This window comes from Penicillium verrucosum (genome assembly GCF_028828655.1).
Source record: "Penicillium verrucosum strain IBT 35672 chromosome Unknown utg000001l_segment0_segment0, whole genome shotgun sequence".
Taxonomy (NCBI): domain Eukaryota; kingdom Fungi; phylum Ascomycota; class Eurotiomycetes; order Eurotiales; family Aspergillaceae; genus Penicillium; species Penicillium verrucosum.
Window position 1 is genome coordinate 3,944,301 of NW_026643210.1, and position 20,777 is coordinate 3,965,077.

Sequence of the window (20,777 nt, forward strand, 5' to 3'; positions counted from 1 at the left end):
TTAGTTTCAGCGGACTAGTTGGAGTCAGAATTACCGGGAAATGGAATATCTATGAGTCCAAATACATGCTCAATGGCAAATATGCGGTGCAATGTCTGAGTAAGAATATATTCTCAGACCTGTTGACAAGACTTTGAAGACCGATCTTTTTTTTTTTTTTTTTTAATTGACTGGATAGTCAAAGGCTCTCCCCTACAATGCCATATCCTTGAACTCATCCTCACTTCATTGCAGGAACCTGCTGAGTGACGCAGTGAAGCACTCCACCAGTAAGGGGAATGGCGTTGGCATACACTTGCCGAATCACCCGTTCAGGGAGTAACCGCCGAAACATTTCCAAAGCCTTTTGATCCCTTTCTCTGTCACCAAATTTGGGAATTATCAGACCTCCATTAACAAAATAGAAATTCACATAACTTGCCGCTAATTCATCGTGATCGGATTTCACCAAACCTCGTGGGTCAGGTTCTTCAATGGTGTGGATCTGCAGACGCCGACCCTTAGCGTCTGTCTCACAGTCTAGGATCTCCCGGATCTCCGTAGACAACTCTTTCCACAGGTCAATCGAAACGGCATGAGGTTTTGAGTAAGCGATGACACCAGGGCGCACGAATCTCGCCTCAGCATCCATATGCACGTCAGTAATGTCGACATTGCGCCGCCCAGGAAACCATATCACTTTTTCAATACCCAGCACCCGCTTCAACTCTATCTCGATCTCCCCCTTGGACATCCCTGGGTTGCGCACATCACATACAACGCTACTTTCCGTGATGAGTAGGGTTCCTTCACCGTCTGTAACAAGACCACCGCCCTCAACGCGAATCGAACTCTCGATCTGCGTAACGGGGCTGGGCTCGCGGTCGTGCTCGATTACCCATCGCGCAAAATCCTTGTTTTCCTGTAGTGCTTTCTCGTCCATCAAGGGCCATTGCTGACCCCAGCAGACTCCGTCATCTTCGGGTTTCTTCCCGCCCCATTCATTGAACCGGAAATTGATTGCGAAGCGTCGGTTTGGGAATACTCCTGTTATGTCGTGCACGTAGACTGGTCCTGTGTCGCGTACCCAGCAGTGGTTGATTGGACATGGGATGATGGATATTTTGGATGCGTCTTTTATGAAAGTCTTGACTAGGGACTCGGCCAATTTGATTTCTTCGGGCCTCACATACATCCGAACGGGTTCGAACTCGGTTATGGCCGCCGCTAGTTGGGCTAACTCATTGCATATAGCATCGTACTGATCCGGGGGTAGGGAACATCGAGATGGTAACCCCATGATTGTCGCTTCATGGGGCTCTGATTCTGCTGGGAAGATGTAGCTTCCTTGTTCAACTTTGATTTCATCGTGGCCGGCATCAGATGGTTGGAGCCAGGTACGTGTCGTAGTATAGAGGCTCGACAGCAATTTGCGGACTCGCTCGAAAAGCATCATGTTGATAATCTGATTACCCATGGGGTTTTCAACATTCTCATGTCAAACCGGGGTTTCTCTTGCTTTTCAAGATGTAATTCGGTTGCCTTAGTCCTCGTTATTCTCGTACGTTATCTGCCTGGTGTAACTATAACTACTTCAACGTTACTCAGAACAGTCAAGTTGTGTTCTTGATGCGAAGCGTTATTTCTCCCTTAAATCACCGCCATGTAGCAGATTTCGGGTTCATTAAAAATCAAGCCGAGGGACTATTTCAAGAAGGTTACATATAGCGCAAAACCTCTATTCCAATACCAAACTTCACCTGGCCGAGGGATACTAAATCTACCTGAGCTGACTTGTCATGGCGTCAGAATAAATGCAATACAAAAGCCGTTTGTGCTACTACATACAGTCTGACGCATGCCACTCCGTCAGTAGGGGCTCACGTTCCATCTCTTCATCTACAGACTCAGTCCAGGAGATTTCCACTAAGCCATAACATAGGCATAGCAGTAACTGCAGAAAGAATCCCCAGCCCAAGAGTTATGATCTTGCACCTGTATCAGAACTCCACAAACCCACCTACCATGGAGCCTAGTGCCAAACCGCCAGAATAGGCCATATTCTCTAAACTAAAAGCTTGAGCCACGGCACCTTCCCCCCCAAAGACCCTGGGGTCTTCAGCTTCCATGTCACCCAGGACACGCTAGGCGTGGATCTGATATTTTTGCCAGGTGCTGCAGCGGGCCGTTTTCCAACCATTTTTCGGTATGTCGATATCATATCACCATACTCTAATGCATGATCCTGACCTCCTTTTCTAGGATTTTTATCTGACCGTTTCGGAAGGAGAGTGATTACATTTTGCCATTATATAGTCCCGAGTCCGATCTGTCTTGGTTTTATTGAGAAAAACCCACCATCCCACATATGTCTTGCTTGTGTGATCAACTTTGCCTATCAAAGCTATGTGTCTACAGACAACGCTAAGTTCAAAAAAAGGAAGCTTCTGACCTCTATACCATCCAGACGACAAACCGGACCATGACTCACAGGGGGATCCTTTATTCTTCGGACAGGAGCTAGAGTAATGCATTTTTATGTGGTTTTCTTTGGTATTCAAACTACCAGAAGGTCTGAGCGATACACGAGGCTATATAGAAACCTTCTTCTTATAAGCTTATAGTTAGTTAATTTTCATACAGCTTTACTTTGTATAAGGAGTACTTGTTTTTTTAGGGAAGTATATAGTAAGTCGAGGTACCGTTAGTACTACTATAATTGATACCTAAGTATAGACCCAATATAGTTATCTGGTGCTGCCTAGCCCATCCTGGTGCGGTGTAATGGCTTGGTGCATCAAGGCTCCGTTGATTCGTCCATCAGAACTTAATGGATACATATACTGACTTCAAGGGAAACAAGGTTAGGGGGAAAGAGAAGGTCAAATTTATGTATTAGGTGACATTTTATTAATTCTAAAAGAATCACACTGCGAAACATTGTCAAACAAACGAACTAGCAAGTGCAGAAACAAAGTATCCCACAAAGCTCCTGTAACTTTTACACGGTGCAAAGCTGACTGACTCCAAAGCGATACGCTTAGAGGATGGAGCCAAGGGCAACGCAAGGAAGTCCGGCACCGACGAGGTCATTGCTGGCGGTGGAGGGGGAGTTGGAGCAGCAAGCGATGTTCTGCTTGCACTTCTGGTTGAGAGCATCCTGGAGAGCGATAGCAATGATGGGGACTACAGGGGGTTAGAAACGGATCAAGCAAAAAATATTGGGTGGTAAAACTTACTCTGGGCGTCGAGCTTGGAGCACTGGTCGAAGATACCGAGACCGGAGGCACCAGAGCCAGATCCGATGAGGTTGGAGAGGGTGCCAGCGAGCATGCCAGAGTTGATGTCGGTGGTGTCACCGGCGTAGGTGGCCTTGTTGCAGCAAGAGAGCTGAGCCTGGTCACCACACTTGGCCTGGGCCTGCTCAACAGTCAGGTCGTCGGGAACAGAGAAGCGAGGAGCTCCGTTCTGGTGCTGGACACCATTAGCCACGTTCTCAGCGGGCATGGCAGCGGCGAGGCCGGCGAAGGCGAGGACAACGGTGGAGAGAGTGAACTGCATCTTGGAAGGTAGGGTAAAGATTAAAATCTTTTTTTAAAAAATATTATTATATATAAAAATGTGTTTTGGGAGGTTTGGAAGATAGAAGGTAGAGAAAGGCAGAGAGAGATAGAGAGGCTGATGGATAAAAGAACAGAGAGAGAGAGCGACTTATTCCTCGCCTTTTATCTTCCAATTCACGGTGTTTGGGGCACGAGGTGATCTACCCAGTGTCCAAGTGCTCATAGTGAAGGCCAAAAGCAACCCTCTCATTTTTGCTTGTGGAATGCAACGCAAGGGTTTGATCCCGAGCTTATTCCTGACGATCTCTACATCCTAGAAATAATATCATTGGTTCTTTCTTCTTTTTTGATTCCGGAATTTAACAATCAATGAGATTTTCCCCCTTGGCTCCTGAGATGCATGGGGCCCTGCATTCCGCCCTGTCAACGGTATCCGTCAAGACTACTACCTTACACCCTGATTCGGTCCTAAGATGTCCAAATTTGGGTTCACATACTTTCAAACCCTGCGAGCCTCACATGGGTCTCAAATTAAACGAGGAAAGACCATACACATACGTTGTAAGTCAGAATTTCCGGGTTCAGAGTCCTTCTAGAAGTGATGAGGGCATGGACAGCCCCTACCGTCATCCCCGATGAATTCCCTGCAGTTTCAAATACTGCCCCTTCACAGAAATGTGACCACTTGATGTCTGTGGCGCTGGTTATCAGACCTTGGAGGCGTTTGGGGGCGTCTGGAGGCGCCGTCAATGGTAGAAATTATCCGATACCATGCACGTTATTTTCAATTCCAGTCACTATTAGAGCAGCGTGTTCTCTCAACACTTAGGATCTCATTGTCTCTTTGCACTCGTACATACATTATAGTTTGAAATCCTGCTAAATTACTGTCTCTTATCCATACTTGGGTCCACCATCCACTTATCTTTCAGTCCCAGGGAATTCGAGATCGCCCGGCCCATGTCGATCCTGATTAGTTCGGATTTTCACCCTGCCTCCAGGCATAGCATGCGATGTTACGATGGGCAACTGCTGATCTACACTCTCCTTTCTCGATGCGAAATGAAAGCTTCACAGGGATTGGGTGTTAAGTGTTCGTTGAAACTGCAACATATGGGCCTTTCCGCATGTTCTCTTGGTCCGGTTGAGTCTAGATCGAACGCTTTCATGGGCTATAATCATCGACATAACATTTTGGCTGAAATTTTAACGAAATTTTCAGTGGTATTTGGAGGAGGCCGAAGTGTAGCTATACTTAACTGTCTGCAGTAGTGAGTAGCCCAAACTGTACCTTGTCTTGGCTGAACTACGGCTAGTCCCCATTCAAAAAAAAAACTTGTTCGATGTCTGTCTACAATGTAACAACGTATGTTGTATGAAAAATTTTGAATGGTTGCAATGTACAGTTACGTAGAAAGTAGACCTGGTTCGGTTTGATCTAAAGCTTGGTAATTCGTAGTCAGGGAGACATATCGCTTGGTTTTTATGGATTAATGAATATTATTCTGTCTAAGTATGAACCTACAGAATATAATCTAGAAAGATACTTGATCATAGTTCCAATATTTAGAGTTGCTGTACTAAGGACCTATGTTGTAGATATATACCTCGAACAAAACATCCAAACCACAGATAATATTCTACACACATTGAAATCCTTTAATAGCATACACTTAGCTCAAGAATTAAAACCACAATGCTTATTTCTATTCATATATGTTCAGCAATCCAAATCATTAGATCATTGATAGGCTTCAACGGAGGAGTAGTTCGCCCGCATCGGTGGGATGTTCGTCCGCCACTAAACCACTTCCGGCCTAGCGTTCGCCAGTTGTGCCGGGTCTAGCGTATGTGGTAGACATACAACAAACATACTATAACCTCACTTTGCTGTTAGGCCGAATCGGTGACGGAAAGATATCCAAGGGCCAATATGAATCCGCCGAAAGGATGGTATATACCGATTACTAGTATAAAGGATCCATGAATCTCTAGGGTTCTTAAAAGTCATCACCATCTCAATCAAGCAAACCCTAAGCTCCAACCTACAATCTACAATTTGAATCCTAGATTACACACACCAGAGCATCCACCAAATGTCAACAATCGCCTTTTTCGGAGCAACCGGCGGCTGCGCCAACGCCTGCCTGACCTACACCCTTCTCCACGGCTACAACGCCAGAGCCCTAGCCCGTACCCCATCAAAACTCACAATGCTGCTCCTCTCCCAGCCCGGCATAACACCTGAAATCCTATCTCACCAGCTAGAGATAATCGAAGGCGATGCAAGAGATGTGGAAAGCATCATGAAAACCCTCATCATCGACTCCACCACCAGGAGCGCTCCCAATAGCGCATGTACTCTGGTAACAAGCATAATCTCGGGCCTAGGCGGCGCACCAACAATAGCCTTTACCAAGGAATCGAAATGCGCAAAGACTCATATTCGCATACCTGCGCTGCCGCACGTTCAGCTCTCGAACCCGCATATCACAGAACAGACGACAAGCGCGCTGCTGCAGGCGCTGGCGAAGATTGCTTCTGACCGGTTTACTTCGTTCGAGAAGTATCGGGCTGTTGCGCCAAGGGTCACTGTAATCTCGACGATGGGCCATTGGCCTGGTAATAAGGATGTGCCGTTCTGGTTCAGACCTATGTACTCTGTGCTCTTGCCGATTCCCCATGCGGATAAGCTGCAGATGGAGAAATTGCTTGATAAGGAGATTGCGTTGGGGGATGCTGGAGTGCTTGCTGCTGGAGTTGTTGTTGTGAGGCCTAGCTTTTTTACGGGGGATCATCTGGTTTCTGTGTTTGAGGGGGAAAGAAGGGGTGAAGGGATGGGATTAGAGAAAGTGAGGGTTGGGACGGAGAAGGCTCCTGCTATTGGGTATACGATTTCACGGGCTTTGGTTGGTGAGTGGATCTTTGAGGAGATTGTTAAGGGTGGTGGAGGGAAATGGGTTGGGGAGAAGGTTACTATCACTACTTGAGGTACTGGCTTCAAATGTTCTCTTGATCCCATGAGATTTATCGTTTTATGTCTATATAGAAATACATGGCTGAGGAGTTTCATTTATTTTGCACGTACAGAGATCAACCTTATGTACCAAAAGCCAAAAGCCATTGAATTCAGCCAAAAGCAAAACGGCACCGTAGGCGAGAGAACAAAATCACAGAAAGCAAATATCATCCCTATATGAGATCCAATGAAACTCCGTAGCTAGCATATATAAAACAACGATCAAAGCAGCATTATAGTCTGTACAGGTGGGGCAAAATAAAGAAACGTTTTGACACAGCTAGGCCAACGTTCTTGATGCCGATGTCATGACATTCGTGAGGACATGGAAATCGATGCGATCAGGTGCCGCCATACGGTACTGAGCGGTCAATATGAGCACTCGGCCGCTCAATCTGCGCACTCGACCGCTCAATCTGAGCACTGCGGCGCTCGTCCTTGATCTTCCTCTTTTCCATCTTCTTCATCGCTTCTTGGGTCAGCTGTTGGCGGAAGAGCCGTTCAACAACATCCTTCTTTCGGGTTCGCCGATCACCAATCATGATCATCACGCCGCCCATGATGTTACAGGTGATGGAGCAACAAAGAATAACCGTCGTCAGAGCGAATGGCCGCTTCTCAGGGTCCTCCATACTCCAGGTACAGGCACCAAGAGCCATTTGGAGTATAGAATGACAGTCGAGGATGACGACAATAGCGATAAGCAAGCGTAGAGGGAAGGCGTGGTGGGTCATGGTTTCGTGCGGCTTATAGAAAGTATGCGATTTCGCGAACTTATTTTGGTGATGCATCAATCGCAACTGTTGGCGAGCATCGAGGACAGAGAATTCGTGTTCGTCTTCCCTGACCATGTCGCCAAATTCAATGTCGACGTCCTTCTCCGGCTTCGATGGAAGATCATTTTTGTCCTTGAGGCCTGGCAGGGCCCGCTTCCGACGAACCTTCCACGACAAGAATGTATAATGGGCAATGAAACCCATATGATATGTATCCACAGCGCGGAAAGGAGCTAGTCCATCACCCATGATGGCGAACAGGGCAACCAAAACGTTATCAATGACATTAATAACATAACTTTGTCTTCCACCAACATTGATCCAACCTAAAGTAACTGTTAGCATATTAGCCGAAAGAATTGGACCAAGAGATCTCACCAATCAAGAAAAGAACCCAGGCCAGACCGAACAGGGTGATCAAAGTTGCGTAGAGAGTTACAAGAAAGCCGAGGGCTAAGCGATATTAGTATTAAGCAAAGACGTCCTGGCGGGGAATATCACTCACGCTTCCGTACGTACTGCCTAAACCCTTTCATGGACCGTTTGAACTTGGATCGCCGAGAGTGAAGCATATGTCGAACATGATCATTGAGTTCGGCGTAGTCTTCTCTGGTCCATCCATCAAGTCCTTGTCCTTCTGGGAGAACGGCATACTTGGGGCCTCGCAACGCCGAGGACATACTCGTGAATGATTGGAGTTGTTCTAAAGGCGGCCGCTGTTTGGTTTTGTCGCCCTCGGGTGGTTCATTTTCGTCGGTTGTAATTCCATGTTCTTCATCCGAGGAATATTGTGGCCGTGTGATCGTATAGGTGGGCATGCGATTGATGAACCCACCCAGGTTCGGCACAAAGAGAGAGTTTTGGACATTGGTGAGAGTAGAAAGTGCAGAGACCTCGGGGTCTAGATTCGGATAAGTTAAAATCATGGTTTCTGTATCACGCTTGGCATCAATGCTTACCGATCACGTCCAGCACGTCGACCACGTGGGATCCATACTCATTCTGTCGTTGCTCCTCCTGTGTGTCTAGAGTCGGTGCAGCTCCCGTCACCGTGGATGCGCGGTTTCGAGTTAGGCGATTCAACGCAGCTTGGCTAGTTCGCCGAAGCCGACCCGCCGGTCGCGCTAGTTGGGGATAGGTCTCGCCTTGCTCCAGATCAGGTTCACAGTCGGAATAAGTCTCTCGACCAGGCAATATTGCCGCTGGAGATGGGAGTGCCGGACTTTGGTGTGAGGATTCCTCGGTCACAGCCATCATTCGCATGGGAGTCGCCACTCGTGCGAGGACATCGGGAGGGGGAGATGACCATCGTCCCAGATTTGGCTCCGAGTTGCTGCGCCGTCGGTTTGCCAGCCATGCTTCGTCCTCTTCGTTGGGGGCAGGGGATCTGATGGGCTGCGGCTTGAAAGACGGTGGTTGACCTTGACCCTCGGGTTGAGACGGTTGAGTAACGGTGTCTATTGAAGGGATAGATGGGAAGCGAGACAGGCGAATACTGGGTCGTCGCGTCCGTGAGTCGGCTCGAGTGCGCAACGGGGCAGGACCTGCTGACCTGGCGGGGCCAGACTCTGTGGGTTGGGTCCCCTGGGGATTCCCATTAGGGGCGTTGGGGTCCTCGACCGGGTCGATGCCATCCATAATGCTGGAGCGACAAGTTCCGGGAGGTTGGGGACAATATCACACAATACAAGTAGCCCCCGAGATATTAAAAGGATTATATCAAATAACCAAGGGCCTGAAACTCCCCCATTCCAGTCCACATGGAAATCAGTCCGTAGAGGTTCTGGATCTCTGTTTAAATCCAAGGCTGACTCAGCGTTCCCCGAATCTTGTTTTTCCTTCTTTTCCACAGTGGCGAGTCAGTGGAGTGCACAAGTCCGTCAATACCACACTAAACCGTCGATCTCTACCTCTTTTTTTTCTTTGGTTTGGGGTGTCTCTTTTTCAAGATTGAAGGTTAGATGTTCAATTGTATAGTTATGTACTCATGCACCAGTGGCAAGTCCTGAGTTGTAGCCAAGAAGCTACTGAAGTGGACTACGGGTGTACCAAGCTTTTCTTTTATCGCCTGATAATCAAGGTGTCTAGGTGCCTAATGCAGTGAGGACAATCTCCGTGGACCATAATGGGACGTCACCAGAAGAAACTCAATGTAGATCTACATGCACGTACTTTACAAGATAGTTAGTTAGTTAGTTATCGCACAAACTACAACATGTAGGTGTTTCTCTCTGGTTTTGGTTCATAGAAGCTTAGGTTAATCCATCCATGGTCATTTTACGATTACTATCATTGAATTGTTAAATAGTTATAGTTATATCATGGTACATGGATGGTTACTGCTACATTGTACATTGAAGACAGGGGACCCATGTCAGTCCAATCGTGAATCTTCCTGTCAAAACATATATTCCCTAAAGTCAGATACATAATATGTATAGAGTAATGTAAGGGTCTTTTAGTTGACTCTGCAACGTACAGAAAAGCGAATCTTTGCGCCATCGAACTAGACCGCAGCTATCCATGAAGCATTTTGAGCTAAAACCAGCTAATATTTTCGAAAGCAGTACTATAGTGTCATAAACTAGGTAGATGAGAAAGTAGAACTGGCAGAGATGAGCCCAAAGGTGATAACAATTTGTTTCTAAATTCAAGCGTTGAGCAGAGGTTTATTGGGAGACTGCTGTGATATTGTGTCAGGGAGCAAATATTGTCACTATGTTACCTGTGCCCAGGTGTTATTCAAGACTGAATAATCGACCCGGTTGAATATTAAAGTTAGTACTGGGTAGACAATTGTATATTCATCCCATCTATAATCATATACAAAGTAAGATGAATCTGAGGACGTGGAGAATATCAAGTGGAGATAAAAGAATGGAAGATCGGCCTTTTTGATTATTTATAGGACATGTGACACGGGTATCATGCACATCTATAGAGATTGGAATGGTATGCAGATGTACAGAGTACTTTGTAGAGCAGAATGTTTAATTAAGAACAAAATACGAAATACAAGATGATATAACAAAAATAGTAGAAATAAGGAAGGGAAAAGGGAATACGGAGTAAACAGATGGCAATTGGTTCAAAAGGTATCCAGAATGACATCAGGCCAGCTGTTCTGAGTCAGGCCTTCAAGTAAGGCGGGGCTCCTCGGGAGTGTTTGGGGGTTGGGAGCCTAAAATTAGGGGTGAGTTGAGGGGGTGTTATCTAGGTAGTTAGTGGTGAAATAGGGGTCAGGTTAGTGGGGGTTAGGGGGTAAGAGCCCAATTGAGTGAAAGGAAAGTACGTCGCACCTTGTCCCGTCACTTCGAGCTCTCACTGGGCTAGTGCCACACCGCCTCTCCTTTCCCTTTCCATCTCCTTCTCCCATCCTCCTCCTCCCTCTCTTCAAGATCTAGTGCATCGAAAAACTTCAATTTCATCTTCTCTCTCAATTGGTATCTAGGGCACGAAGCTACCCTGCTCCTTCCCCTCGCTCCACCTCCTGTCAAGTCTCTTTCAGCTTTAGGCAAACAATCAACCCCGACACTTTTCATCATCCAAACATCTCAAACCTTCAAGATGTCTGACGTCGACGCACTTGCTGACACCGTGGCTGCGACCACCCTCAACGATAAGCCCGAAATCAACGGTGCTACCCCTTCCACCCAGGCTGCCGATGCCGCGGCTGCCAGTGCAGATGAGGGTCGTCGTCTTTACATCGGGAACCTCGCATACGCGACCACTGAGGAGGAGCTCAAGGAGTTCTTCAAGACCTACACCATGTGAGTAACTCCCGGGTTTTTTTGGTTCGAATTCAAATAACCCCCACCTTCAACAAACATCCAAACTCCTACACCCTTCATTTATTGGTCCCTTTCTGACACATTTCGTCTCTCAGCGAGACCACCTCGATCCCGGTGAACCCCCGCACCAACCGCCCCGTTGGCTATGCCTTTGTGGATATTGCTACTGCCGTTGAAGCTTCTGCCGCTATCGAGGCCCTCTCTGGCAAGGAGATTCTTCAGCGCAAGGTGTCCGTCCAGCTTGCCCGCAAGCCCGAGCCCGTCGAGGCCAAGGAAGGTGCTGCCAGTGGCGGTGAGGGTGCCAGTGGTGCCGAGGGTCGCAAGCGTGCTGGTGGTCGCGGCCGTGGCCGTGGCCGTGCCCGCGGTCGTGGTGGTCGTACCGGCCGTAGCCGTGCTGTATGTGACCAAACTATTTCCCGGCTTGAATCCACCCACATCGAAACACTAAAATGGATGCTGACACTTCGAAAGGCCCAGGATGGCCAGGAAGCCACCGAGGCCCCTGTCAGCGAGACTCCCCTTGCTGACACCACAAACGAGAAGGATACTGCCTCCAAGGCTGGTGAGACTCGCGCCGCACGTCCCCAGAAGCAGCGCGGTCCTCCCGAGGATGGCATTCCTTCTAAGACTAAGGTCATGGTTGCTAACCTGCCGTACGACTTGACTGAGGACAAGGTGGGTTACATCTATTTTCTTCCGTCTTTTCTCCGCCTGTGGTTACATTGACTGACATACCTTCCTCCCTTTAGCTCAAGGAGATCTTCGCCGTCTACGAGCCTGTCTCTGCCAAGGTCGCCCTGCGTCCCATCCCCCGCTTCATGATCAAGAAGCTGCAGGCTCGTAACGAGCGCCGCAAGACCCGTGGCTTTGGCTTCGTCAACCTTGCCTCGGAGGAGCTCCAGGCTAAGGCCGTCAGCGAGATGAACGGCAAGGACATTGATGGTCGCGTCATCGCTGTGAAGGTTGCCATCGACAGCCCCGGTAAGGAAGATGATGACATTAACGCTGTGGCCGAGACCGAGGAGACTGCCGCTCCTGCTGCTGCTGCTGCTCCCGCAGCTCCCGCCGCTCCTGCTCCTGCTCAGGAGAACGCTGCTCCTGCCGTCACCACTAAGGCTTAAATGCCCAACGCATTCCACTCGACCGAATCAGGTACTTGATAATTGACTTTGGGGTTGAGAAACAGAAGGGGGGTGTCTCAACAGAGGATCGTATCGATATGATCATAGTGCTCTGCAAACCACTGATCACCGTGAATATCTTAGCTACTCAACGATTGCGGGGGGAAATTGGGGAAATTGGGGAGAGCCCTGGAGGGGTTGGATTCATGACTTTTATCGGACAACATGGATCAGTTGACCATGCAGGAGGGCCATCTTAGCTGATGTGCCTTTCGTCCTTAACGACTTTCTTTTTTTTTTTTCTTCGCCTTCTGTATTGTACCTTAGCACACATTTACTAAATGATGACGATCTGCCACCTGGCATATTGTATTTAAGAGTACGAAGTAGTCCACACCTATATACAATGGAAATGGACATTGCAGTCTATACAAGTGGGTGTGCCTGCCTCCAGGGCTGATTTGGTTGGGGATGACGAGAATGTCCCACTCCTTGCCGATCATAGGCAAAAAACATAGAACTTGTAATGTTTCACCTCTCTTCAATTGATTTTTTATTCTATCAACAAGCCAATTACATTTATTTTTCGTGCTTCAGTACCTTCGAGTCCCCGCGCAACTCCATCAAATCGAGAAAAAGGGGTAAATCACTCAACGTCGGTGCCGAGTCGGTCAACCCTACAACATACTAGCGCACTCCCGTTACTTGGGTTGCGTTTCACTATTGCGTTTCACTAAAGTCTTACCTGGTCGCCCTTGTATATTCACTCACTATCACTATGTCTCGCATGTGGGAGGTCGACCCAGAAACGAGGACAAAGGTATGCTGCCAGGTCCAAATCCCGCAACGCGCCACGGTCACTGACACAGACATGTGCTACAGCTCCTCCAAATCTCCAAGACGAACGGAAATGACAAGTGCTGCGATTGCGGTGCCCCGTCGCCTCAATGGGTACGTGTTATCTCTCCCTCTTACCCATCGCCCTGGGATTGTCTTCTCGAGAAGCATTATCATCCCAAACAACCCACACCCACACCCCGCAAACCACACACTCTGCTAACTCGTTGCCAACCATGGGCACATTAACCAGGCCTCCCCGAAGTTTGGAACATTTATCTGCCTCAACTGCGCCGGCACACATCGCGGGCTAGGTGTTCACATCTCCTTCGTCCGTTCGATTACCATGGACGCCTTTAAACACGCCGAGATCCAACGCATGGAGCTGGGAGGTAACGATCCCTGGAAGTCCTTCTACGACGAACACCCAGTTACTGTCTCAGAAGGTCGCACATTCGAAGACTCGACTATCAAGGAACGATATGAAAGCGAGTCGGGCGAGGAATGGAAGGAGCGGTTATCGTGCAAAGCCGACGGCCGCGAGTACGTCCAAGGCCAGGAGAAGAAGAATAATCCCTCGCGATCGAGCACGCCCTTGAGCCTGGCCGGTACTGGCGCGGGTGCTATATCTGGTGCCCGGGCTGGGTCGCCTGTAGCGTCGTCCATTCGCTCCGGTGACGGCCAGCGGGGTGGTGTGCCCGGCAAGAAGGAGCAGAATGAGGCTTACTTTGCGAAACTGGGAAATGATAATGCTGGTCGCGTCGATAATCTGCCGCCCTCACAGGGTGGAAAGTTTACTGGTTTCGGAGGTGGTATGCCCGCGGCCTCTACGAGTGAGCGGCGCTCTTCGCCCTTTGGCGGATTTGGGGGTTGGGGAGGAGGAGGTGGTGGTAGTGGCGGTGGTCAGCCGTTTGAAGATCTTCAGAAAGACCCAATGGGCACTATCACCAAAGGATTTGGGTGGTTTACGTCGACGGTTGGCAAGAGCGCAAAACAGGTTAATGATGCTTATCTACAGCCAACGGCTAAACAGGTATGTGCACCACCTCGCTTGTGAGGTTTTATAATGTCTACATATGTACTCCTTTGGCGCGATTACTGATATGGAATCCAGCTGGCCGAATCCGAGTTCGCAGCCCAGGCCCGTGTTCATGCTTCATCGCTCGGCCAGAACCTGCAAACAGGTGTTCGCGGCGCTGCTGATCAATTCAATAAGTTTGTTGAAGGAGAAGATGGACGCGGTGACGGACGCCGTAATCGCGTGGAGCCTGAACGCCGAGACTTCTGGGATGACTTCTCGTCAATGGGCGACCAAGATACATCCAATCACCGCCGCACTGCTTCACAACGGTCTCAACGGTCTGATGTTGTTGGAACTGCTGCCATGCGCAAGGGTCCTACTGCCTCCTCGCTGGCTAACTCTACACCTGGTTTGTCTGGTGCAGAAGCCGCAGAGGGTAAGAATACAACGGCCTCGGCCACGGGTAAGAGCAAGGATGAATGGGATGACAACTGGTAGCATATAAGCGCCTTATTTTACTCGATTTTCGCTGTTTGTTTGTGGGCCGCTGTTTTGGTGCCATGACTTTATGTCCCATGTTTTCTTTGTGTGTCTACTCTGCCCTCTATCTGCATTACACATATACCTCGTTAGGATTTCCCTCCTTGGCTAAGGGAAGATCAGATGCATAGTCCATATACTTCATAGCTTGACCTGGTGTTAATTGGAAGGGTGGGAGAAGGCGGTGGTCGAAAAGTAAAAGAATATTGGTACAGTGATGAGATACTATGAGATGTGATGATATACAAGAAAATTCCTAGCTGAATCCGACTTGACACCAAAGAGTCAGCGATCAAAATCCTCCTCTCAGCTCCGCAAGTACGGCCTTTTGCCTCTGACCAGACATCTTCTCAAACCGGTCAACACTCATGACGAAAGTGCCCCGACCAGCAGTCAAACTCCGCAAATGCTTGAGATATCCAACCATCTCCTTAAGCGGCACCTTTGCGATAATTGTGCGCGGCCGAGTCGCAGCAACAGGGATCTGCACGCCAACAGAAGGCGTCTCGAACGGGTCTGGTGGCGCATAAACACGGCTGTGATCAATGGGCGGTAGCGCCTCGTCCTCAAGTGCGGATGCAGAAGTTGACGACGCATCCGTGCCTGACAGCGGTACCTCCTCGTCAAGTGAGATGATATGTCCACCCCGGGAGGACGAAATGTCATGCACGACGGAGCCGAGACTCGCCTCGTCGATGCTAATAATCACATTCATCACCGGCTCCATCATTACTGTCCCCGCGCCAAACTGCACATCCTGTAGCGCGGCAGCCGTGGCTTGGCGTGCAGCAGATGAGAGGGCTGAGGTGGTTGTTTCGTTGCCGAACAGGTCGACGGACGGGTTGATAGTTAGTGTGACGCGGGTATTATGCATTGGGAAGGTGAATTGAGGGCCGCGGGCGAGTGCCGCCACGGCTCCGTTTTGCAGCGCGGTGCGGAATGCGACGAGGTCCATGCCTGGTGGAAGGAATGGGCTGGTTTCTTCTTCACTGCGGGAGGAGCGGTCAACTTGGAGACCGGGGGCGCGGACGATTATCCGGTTGCCGTCGTAGGTTTCAACGAGGAGCGTGTCTTGGTCTACCTCTGGGGACTCGAGGTCTTCGTCCAGTGGCTCTGCGACTGCTGTGCAGCCTGCTTTACCCTTTCGCCCGGCGATCTCCTTGTCGAAGATCTTGGTTATTGAGCTAGAGGTGCCGAGTGCGGATTCTCGATAGCCGATCTCGATGCGGCCCATTGTGGCTTTGGCTTTGAGATCGTTGATTAGTCGGTCCCGGGCAATTTCGAGATGAAGCTCGCCCATACCGCTTAGAAGCGTCTGGCCTGACTCTTCGTCTATATTGACGTGGAGACTGGGGTCTTCACGGAGGAGGAGTGCGAGTGATTCTTTCATGCGCTTCTCTTCGCTTAGACTGTGCGGCTCAACACTGGTGAAGAATACCGGTGGTGGAACTGCAATTGGTCGGAGTTGGAGACTGGTAAGTGGCTCCGGAGGAGTGGCTTTGTTCCCTGCGTAGGACACGAGGGTATCTCCTGTTCGGGTTTGTTTGAGCCCAACTACGACTCCGATGTGCCCGGCAGGGATCGAGTCCACCTCCACGGCATCGTTGGCGTACATCTTCAGCAGACGCGGGGCGCGCTCAGAGAGCTGTAGGTTTGTGTTGAAGAGAAGACTGTTGCGATCTAAGGAGCCGGAATATACCCGTACGTAGACTAGGACCCCGCGCTTTGCGTCGTTGACCACTTTGAATGCCAGTGCGCAGCTTTGAAGCTTGCTGATCGCATCTTTTGAGCTGGTCTGCAAGGCCAAATGTTTTTTCTTTGGTTGTTTCCCTTTAGATGGCGCGGACGCCTTTTCGCTCTGCTCCACAATTAAGTCCCCTGACAGTAGGCCTCGAAGACCTCCTTTGACACCACCAATGCTCACTTCTGGGTCTGGAGCTTCGGGTGGACTGGGGAGAAGATTCACGATAGAATCTAACAACGGCTGGACTCCCATGTTCCGGAAACTAGCACCTGCAAATAGAGGGACAATGCGACTCGTCTGGTCCAACACGCACCGGCGCAAGCTCTCGATGATATCGGCTGACGAGACCGCGAGATGATCTTCTTCGCATTCAAAGAATTTCTCAACAATGTCTTCGTCATGTTCACTAAGCAGCTCGATCAAGGCAATTCGTGCCCGCCGCAGCTCTGCGGCTAGGGCCGGCTCCTCGGCCTCTAATTGCTTAAGGTCGGCCACTTTCACGGTGCGGCCATCTTCGCCTTCCTTCCAACGTAGTCCTTGGAGATGGATTGCATCTGCTACTCCGATAAAGGGCCCGTTGCCTCTATCGAACCACGGTATCTGGCAGACTGCTGGATAAACACTCAAGCGAGTGCTGACTTCTCGCACTGTTCTACCAAATGCCGCTCCATCACGATCTAGCTTATTCACATAAATGACTCGAGGAATTCGATATGCGCTTGCCTGATTCCAAACCTTCTCCGTCTGTGCTTCGACGCCAGCAACACCATCCAATATGCACACGGCGCCGTCGAGGATGCGCAGAGACCGCATGACTTCGAATGTAAAGTCTGCGTGGCCAGGGGTATCAATCAAATTGATAGTATGGGGGTAGGCAGACCGCGGAGTGGGCTCACTCTGTGCTCCAGCCTGGGGGGCTGACGCTCCAGTTACCTCTCCAGGAGGCCAATGGAAGGTAATAGCGGCTGACTGGATAGTTATACCTCGTGCGCGCTCGGCGGGAAGGAAATCGGTCACTGTTGAGCCTTCGTCCACATCACCAATGCGCCGGGTGAAGCCACTGTAGAATAACATGCGCTCTGTAGTGGTAGTCTTGCCCGCATCGATGTGGGCGATAATGCCGATGTTCCGGGTCCGGTCCAGAGCTTCATCATGGCATGCAGATGTCGTAGAAAAGCGTTGAAGATGTCTGTAATTGGACCGAAGACCTTTGAGGGAGGAGCATGTATTTTTGCATGTAATATTGCTCGGAGTCTTATATAGGTTGGAGCTCATACAGCGCACTCCGGGGGGAAGCGCAACAACGGAGCCACGACCATTCCAAAGGGAAGCGCTCATGTAATATGGGACAAAGAAATATGGGAAATTATGTTGAAATTGGCATTGAACTGTATGTTATTGTCATTGACACAGTAGAAGATCAAGCTCTAGAGCAAAGAAAGTCGGACCGCAAAGCGGACTGGTGATCGCGAGGCTTGGCGCACGCATTCCTCCATACGTAACTAACTCTACCTCTCTTCAACTACCCATATCGTTCTGCTCATACATACCCTTGCTGTTTGTTTGCTCTCTTTGTTATGCCAATTTAACGAGTCTCGGATATACTCCCGGTTTGAAGCTGCACGAGGTATGTCTTTGAGTGCCTTGTAGCTAGCTGGCTGTTGCTGTGGGGGTCTGATCTTCAGCCGTTTAATACTGACGCCTACCATGACCAGCCACTCCCCCTTGTCAGCGAATATACTCCTTACATCGACATTCAACCAAGATGGACTATTCTACCATCTCTACCGATCCAGATCTTCCCACTGGTGCTTCACCCTGGGGCTCACCGCGTGCTGAGCGAGGCACATTCCCCACTTCCAACAATGACATCCCGTCCTCCCCTTTACCCGGCCAGGAGCAATCAGCGGATGCTGGCAGGGGCCACATTGAGGAACCCCAATCTCCAGACCTCTCTGCGCAACTGCAGAGCGCACAATTAGGAGACCCGGACTATCCCGAGCATCCCCCATTCGGTGTGCACCAATCTCCAATCGTCCACCAACAGCAATTCGCTACCCCCGCACAATATCAGACCGGAGCACGACAAGACTCACGGCCCCCGGCCCCTGTCTATAAGATCCAAGCAAAAATCACTGGTCTGGAGAGGACGGGCAAGAAGGACCCAATCCTGCGTTTCGACGTCCACGTAGGTCTGCCCCTTCGACTGTGTTGCGCTTATGCCGTAGCTAATTCTTGCTTGCTTTGAAACCAGACCAATATTCCCAAGTTCCGCACGACCCAGTACCGTGATGTGCGTCGGACCCATTCCGAATTCGTGAAGCTCGCAGACCACCTCGTCTCCGCCAACCCGGAAGCCCTAGTCCCTGCCGTGCCATCGCCAGTGACACCAGCCGGTGCAGGCACCGAGGAGGATGAGATTCGCATCAAATCAGCAATTCAGAGATGGCTCAATGTTGTGCTGAGCAATGAGGTCCTCATCCAAGACGACGAGGTTGTGTTGTTCGTGGAGAGCGACTTTGGCTATAGCCCCGTGCTGCGGATGAAGCAGCCGGCAACCGGCGTGCGACGAAAGATGTTGAAGCAGTTCGCGCCGCCTCCAGATGACACACCTGAGTTGCAAGCTGCTCGTCCAACTGCAAAGATGTTCTACTTGGGATCAATGGATACAAGCCACAAGGTCGACCGAGTTGTCAAGGCCCGTCGTGGTATGTTATTGGAGACTCCAGCTGTTTTCGTTGCACATTGTTCTCATTGAATCTAACTGTTTTAGGGCTTGGATTGGCTGAAGCCGATTTCGGCGTGAAGCTTGGTCAGATGAGCGTACAGGAGACTCATCCCGGCTTGGGCGCCGCTTACCGTAAGCTTGGCAAGATTGTTCAAACTGTTGGCGACTATCACGCTGTTCAGGCCACCGCAGAGGCTACCACGCTGGGCGAACCGTTGAGTTACCACTCTTCCGACGCTTTCATTGTGAAGGAAACCCTGACCAACCGCCATATTCTCCTACGTGAGCTACTTCAGGCCCAGCAGAGTGCGCGGAGTAAACGTGCTGCGGCAGACCGCTTGAAGGTTAGCTCATCAGTGCGCCCGGATAAGGTAGATGAAGCGATCAACGCTCTCGAGGAGGCTCAGAACCATGAAGATTACTTGACCAAGCGGACCCAGCGTGTCACGACAAACCTTCTTCAAGAGAAGCGCCGCTGGTTTGACCGGACCACCCAGGATCTTCTATCTAGCCTACGTGAGTACACTCTCCGCCAGATCGAAGCCGAGCGTCGTACTCTGGCCACCTTAGAGAGTGTTCGGCCCGACATCCGTGCCATTGACGCTTCTGGTGGTCTGAGCCGGCTGGGTCGCGAGTCCCACCCGGCGACGCGCCGGCCAAATATGGCTTCGAGTCAGGGTCCCAAAGGTGACTCATGGAGCGGTGTTCCTCGCCGCAATGACAATATTGGACGTAGCATGAGTGGCAGCTTTACTACCCCCTCGCTCCCTGATGACGACGATGAGGCGAGTGGCCAGGGCTCTAGTAAAGGGCGCAACCGAGCTTCTAGTCAGGTTGGGTCGATCGCAGAGGAAGACGATGACCGTCTTGATGCGCGCAATGCAGCCAGCCGACTGGCCACTAGCACGTTCTGATCGTATTTTAGGACGCATCGAGTCTGTACATGTAGTCCCGGCACGATTTGTGATTCCCCTTTGTTCCTCTTATAACCTTTTCGTGTCCTGCTGTTATGTCATCTAAGTCTATGAACAATCAGTATCTTTTCTTCTGGCGAATCCAATGGTTTTAAATCGATGGTTGCAATTGTTTTATACGACTTTCCAAAATGCCATGGTGGGTATCTAACTATTCCCCGCACCAACATGAGGCCCCTCGAATGCTATCAAGTCACACCAAATGCTACGACTTGTTATAATCCCCCCCATTTATCCCACCTCTTTGCCCCATCCCCCTCGGGTAATTCAAACCAAGACGCCTTCTCGCTAAGAAAGATATGATGGCTTGGCAGTGGGATATGTGTTTCCCCTTCATCGAGTGTCCCCGCAGCGATTGCGATCCCCTTTGGATCACCATGCTGGAGCATTCCTAGAGTCGAACCACATTGAGGACAGAAGGTACGCGTAGCACCGTTGGTTACCCGGCGTTCTGTGGGGTTGATGTGCCATCGGATATCTTCAGTCGCGAAGAATGCCCAGGATTGATAGGGTGCGCCGGCTTGTTTGCGGCAGGTTGTGCAATGACAATTGACCAGGGAGGTTGGGGGATTGGAGGCCGTGTAACTGATATAATGGCAAGCGCAGCTACCTGAGGCCATTATCAACACCTACCTAGGTAGATATTGATGGATTGCCCAGAAGGGTGGAAATTGTGTGATTGGG

The 20,777-nt window shown here is 50.0% G+C and overlaps 9 protein-coding genes across 9 annotated transcripts; 4 read left to right on the plus strand and 5 right to left on the minus strand.

Moving 5' to 3' along the window:
- Positions 1-220: 220 nt before the first annotated feature.
- On the minus strand, positions 221-1,435 carry N7516_001468 (agmatine deiminase family protein; the record flags this gene model as incomplete). Its single annotated transcript, XM_057214190.1, has 1 exon — positions 221-1,435. One exon carries the CDS (start codon positions 1,433-1,435, stop codon positions 221-223), a length of 1,215 nt encoding a protein of 404 aa, XP_057076073.1.
- Positions 1,436-3,019: 1,584 nt separating this feature from the next.
- On the minus strand, positions 3,020-3,540 carry N7516_001469 (hydrophobin family protein; the record flags this gene model as incomplete). Its single annotated transcript, XM_057214191.1, has 2 exons — positions 3,020-3,165; positions 3,219-3,540. 2 exons carry the CDS (start codon positions 3,538-3,540, stop codon positions 3,020-3,022), a joined length of 468 nt encoding a protein of 155 aa, XP_057076074.1.
- A 2,098-nt stretch (positions 3,541-5,638) lies between these two features.
- Positions 5,639-6,532, plus strand: N7516_001470 (uncharacterized protein; the record flags this gene model as incomplete). The annotated part of the gene is made up of 1 exon (XM_057214192.1): positions 5,639-6,532. One exon carries the CDS (start codon positions 5,639-5,641, stop codon positions 6,530-6,532), a length of 894 nt encoding a protein of 297 aa, XP_057076075.1.
- A 370-nt stretch (positions 6,533-6,902) lies between these two features.
- Positions 6,903-8,975, minus strand: N7516_001471 (DUF2985 domain-containing protein; the record flags this gene model as incomplete). Its single annotated transcript, XM_057214193.1, has 4 exons — positions 6,903-7,663; positions 7,716-7,790; positions 7,843-8,238; positions 8,297-8,975. 4 exons carry the CDS (start codon positions 8,973-8,975, stop codon positions 6,903-6,905), a joined length of 1,911 nt encoding a protein of 636 aa, XP_057076076.1.
- A 1,929-nt stretch (positions 8,976-10,904) lies between these two features.
- Positions 10,905-12,249, plus strand: N7516_001472 (RNA recognition motif domain-containing protein; the record flags this gene model as incomplete). The annotated part of the gene is made up of 4 exons (XM_057214194.1): positions 10,905-11,107; positions 11,224-11,524; positions 11,600-11,803; positions 11,878-12,249. The coding sequence occupies 4 exons, from the start codon at positions 10,905-10,907 to the stop codon at positions 12,247-12,249; spliced, it is 1,080 nt and encodes a 359-aa protein (XP_057076077.1).
- A 778-nt stretch (positions 12,250-13,027) lies between these two features.
- Positions 13,028-14,605, plus strand: N7516_001473 (GTPase-activating protein GCS1; the record flags this gene model as incomplete). Its single annotated transcript, XM_057214195.1, has 4 exons — positions 13,028-13,069; positions 13,132-13,200; positions 13,340-14,119; positions 14,201-14,605. The coding sequence occupies 4 exons, from the start codon at positions 13,028-13,030 to the stop codon at positions 14,603-14,605; spliced, it is 1,296 nt and encodes a 431-aa protein (XP_057076078.1).
- A 334-nt stretch (positions 14,606-14,939) lies between these two features.
- On the minus strand, positions 14,940-17,729 carry N7516_001474 (mitochondrial elongation factor MEF2; the record flags this gene model as incomplete). Its single annotated transcript, XM_057214196.1, has 1 exon — positions 14,940-17,729. One exon carries the CDS (start codon positions 17,727-17,729, stop codon positions 14,940-14,942), a length of 2,790 nt encoding a protein of 929 aa, XP_057076079.1.
- A 427-nt stretch (positions 17,730-18,156) lies between these two features.
- On the plus strand, positions 18,157-20,033 carry N7516_001475 (retromer subunit VPS17; the record flags this gene model as incomplete). Its single annotated transcript, XM_057214197.1, has 3 exons — positions 18,157-18,579; positions 18,646-19,099; positions 19,165-20,033. The coding sequence occupies 3 exons, from the start codon at positions 18,157-18,159 to the stop codon at positions 20,031-20,033; spliced, it is 1,746 nt and encodes a 581-aa protein (XP_057076080.1).
- A 275-nt stretch (positions 20,034-20,308) lies between these two features.
- N7516_001476 (GFA family protein) lies at positions 20,309-20,713 on the minus strand (the record flags this gene model as incomplete). Its single annotated transcript, XM_057214198.1, has 1 exon — positions 20,309-20,713. One exon carries the CDS (start codon positions 20,711-20,713, stop codon positions 20,309-20,311), a length of 405 nt encoding a protein of 134 aa, XP_057076081.1.
- Positions 20,714-20,777: the final 64 nt, after the last annotated feature.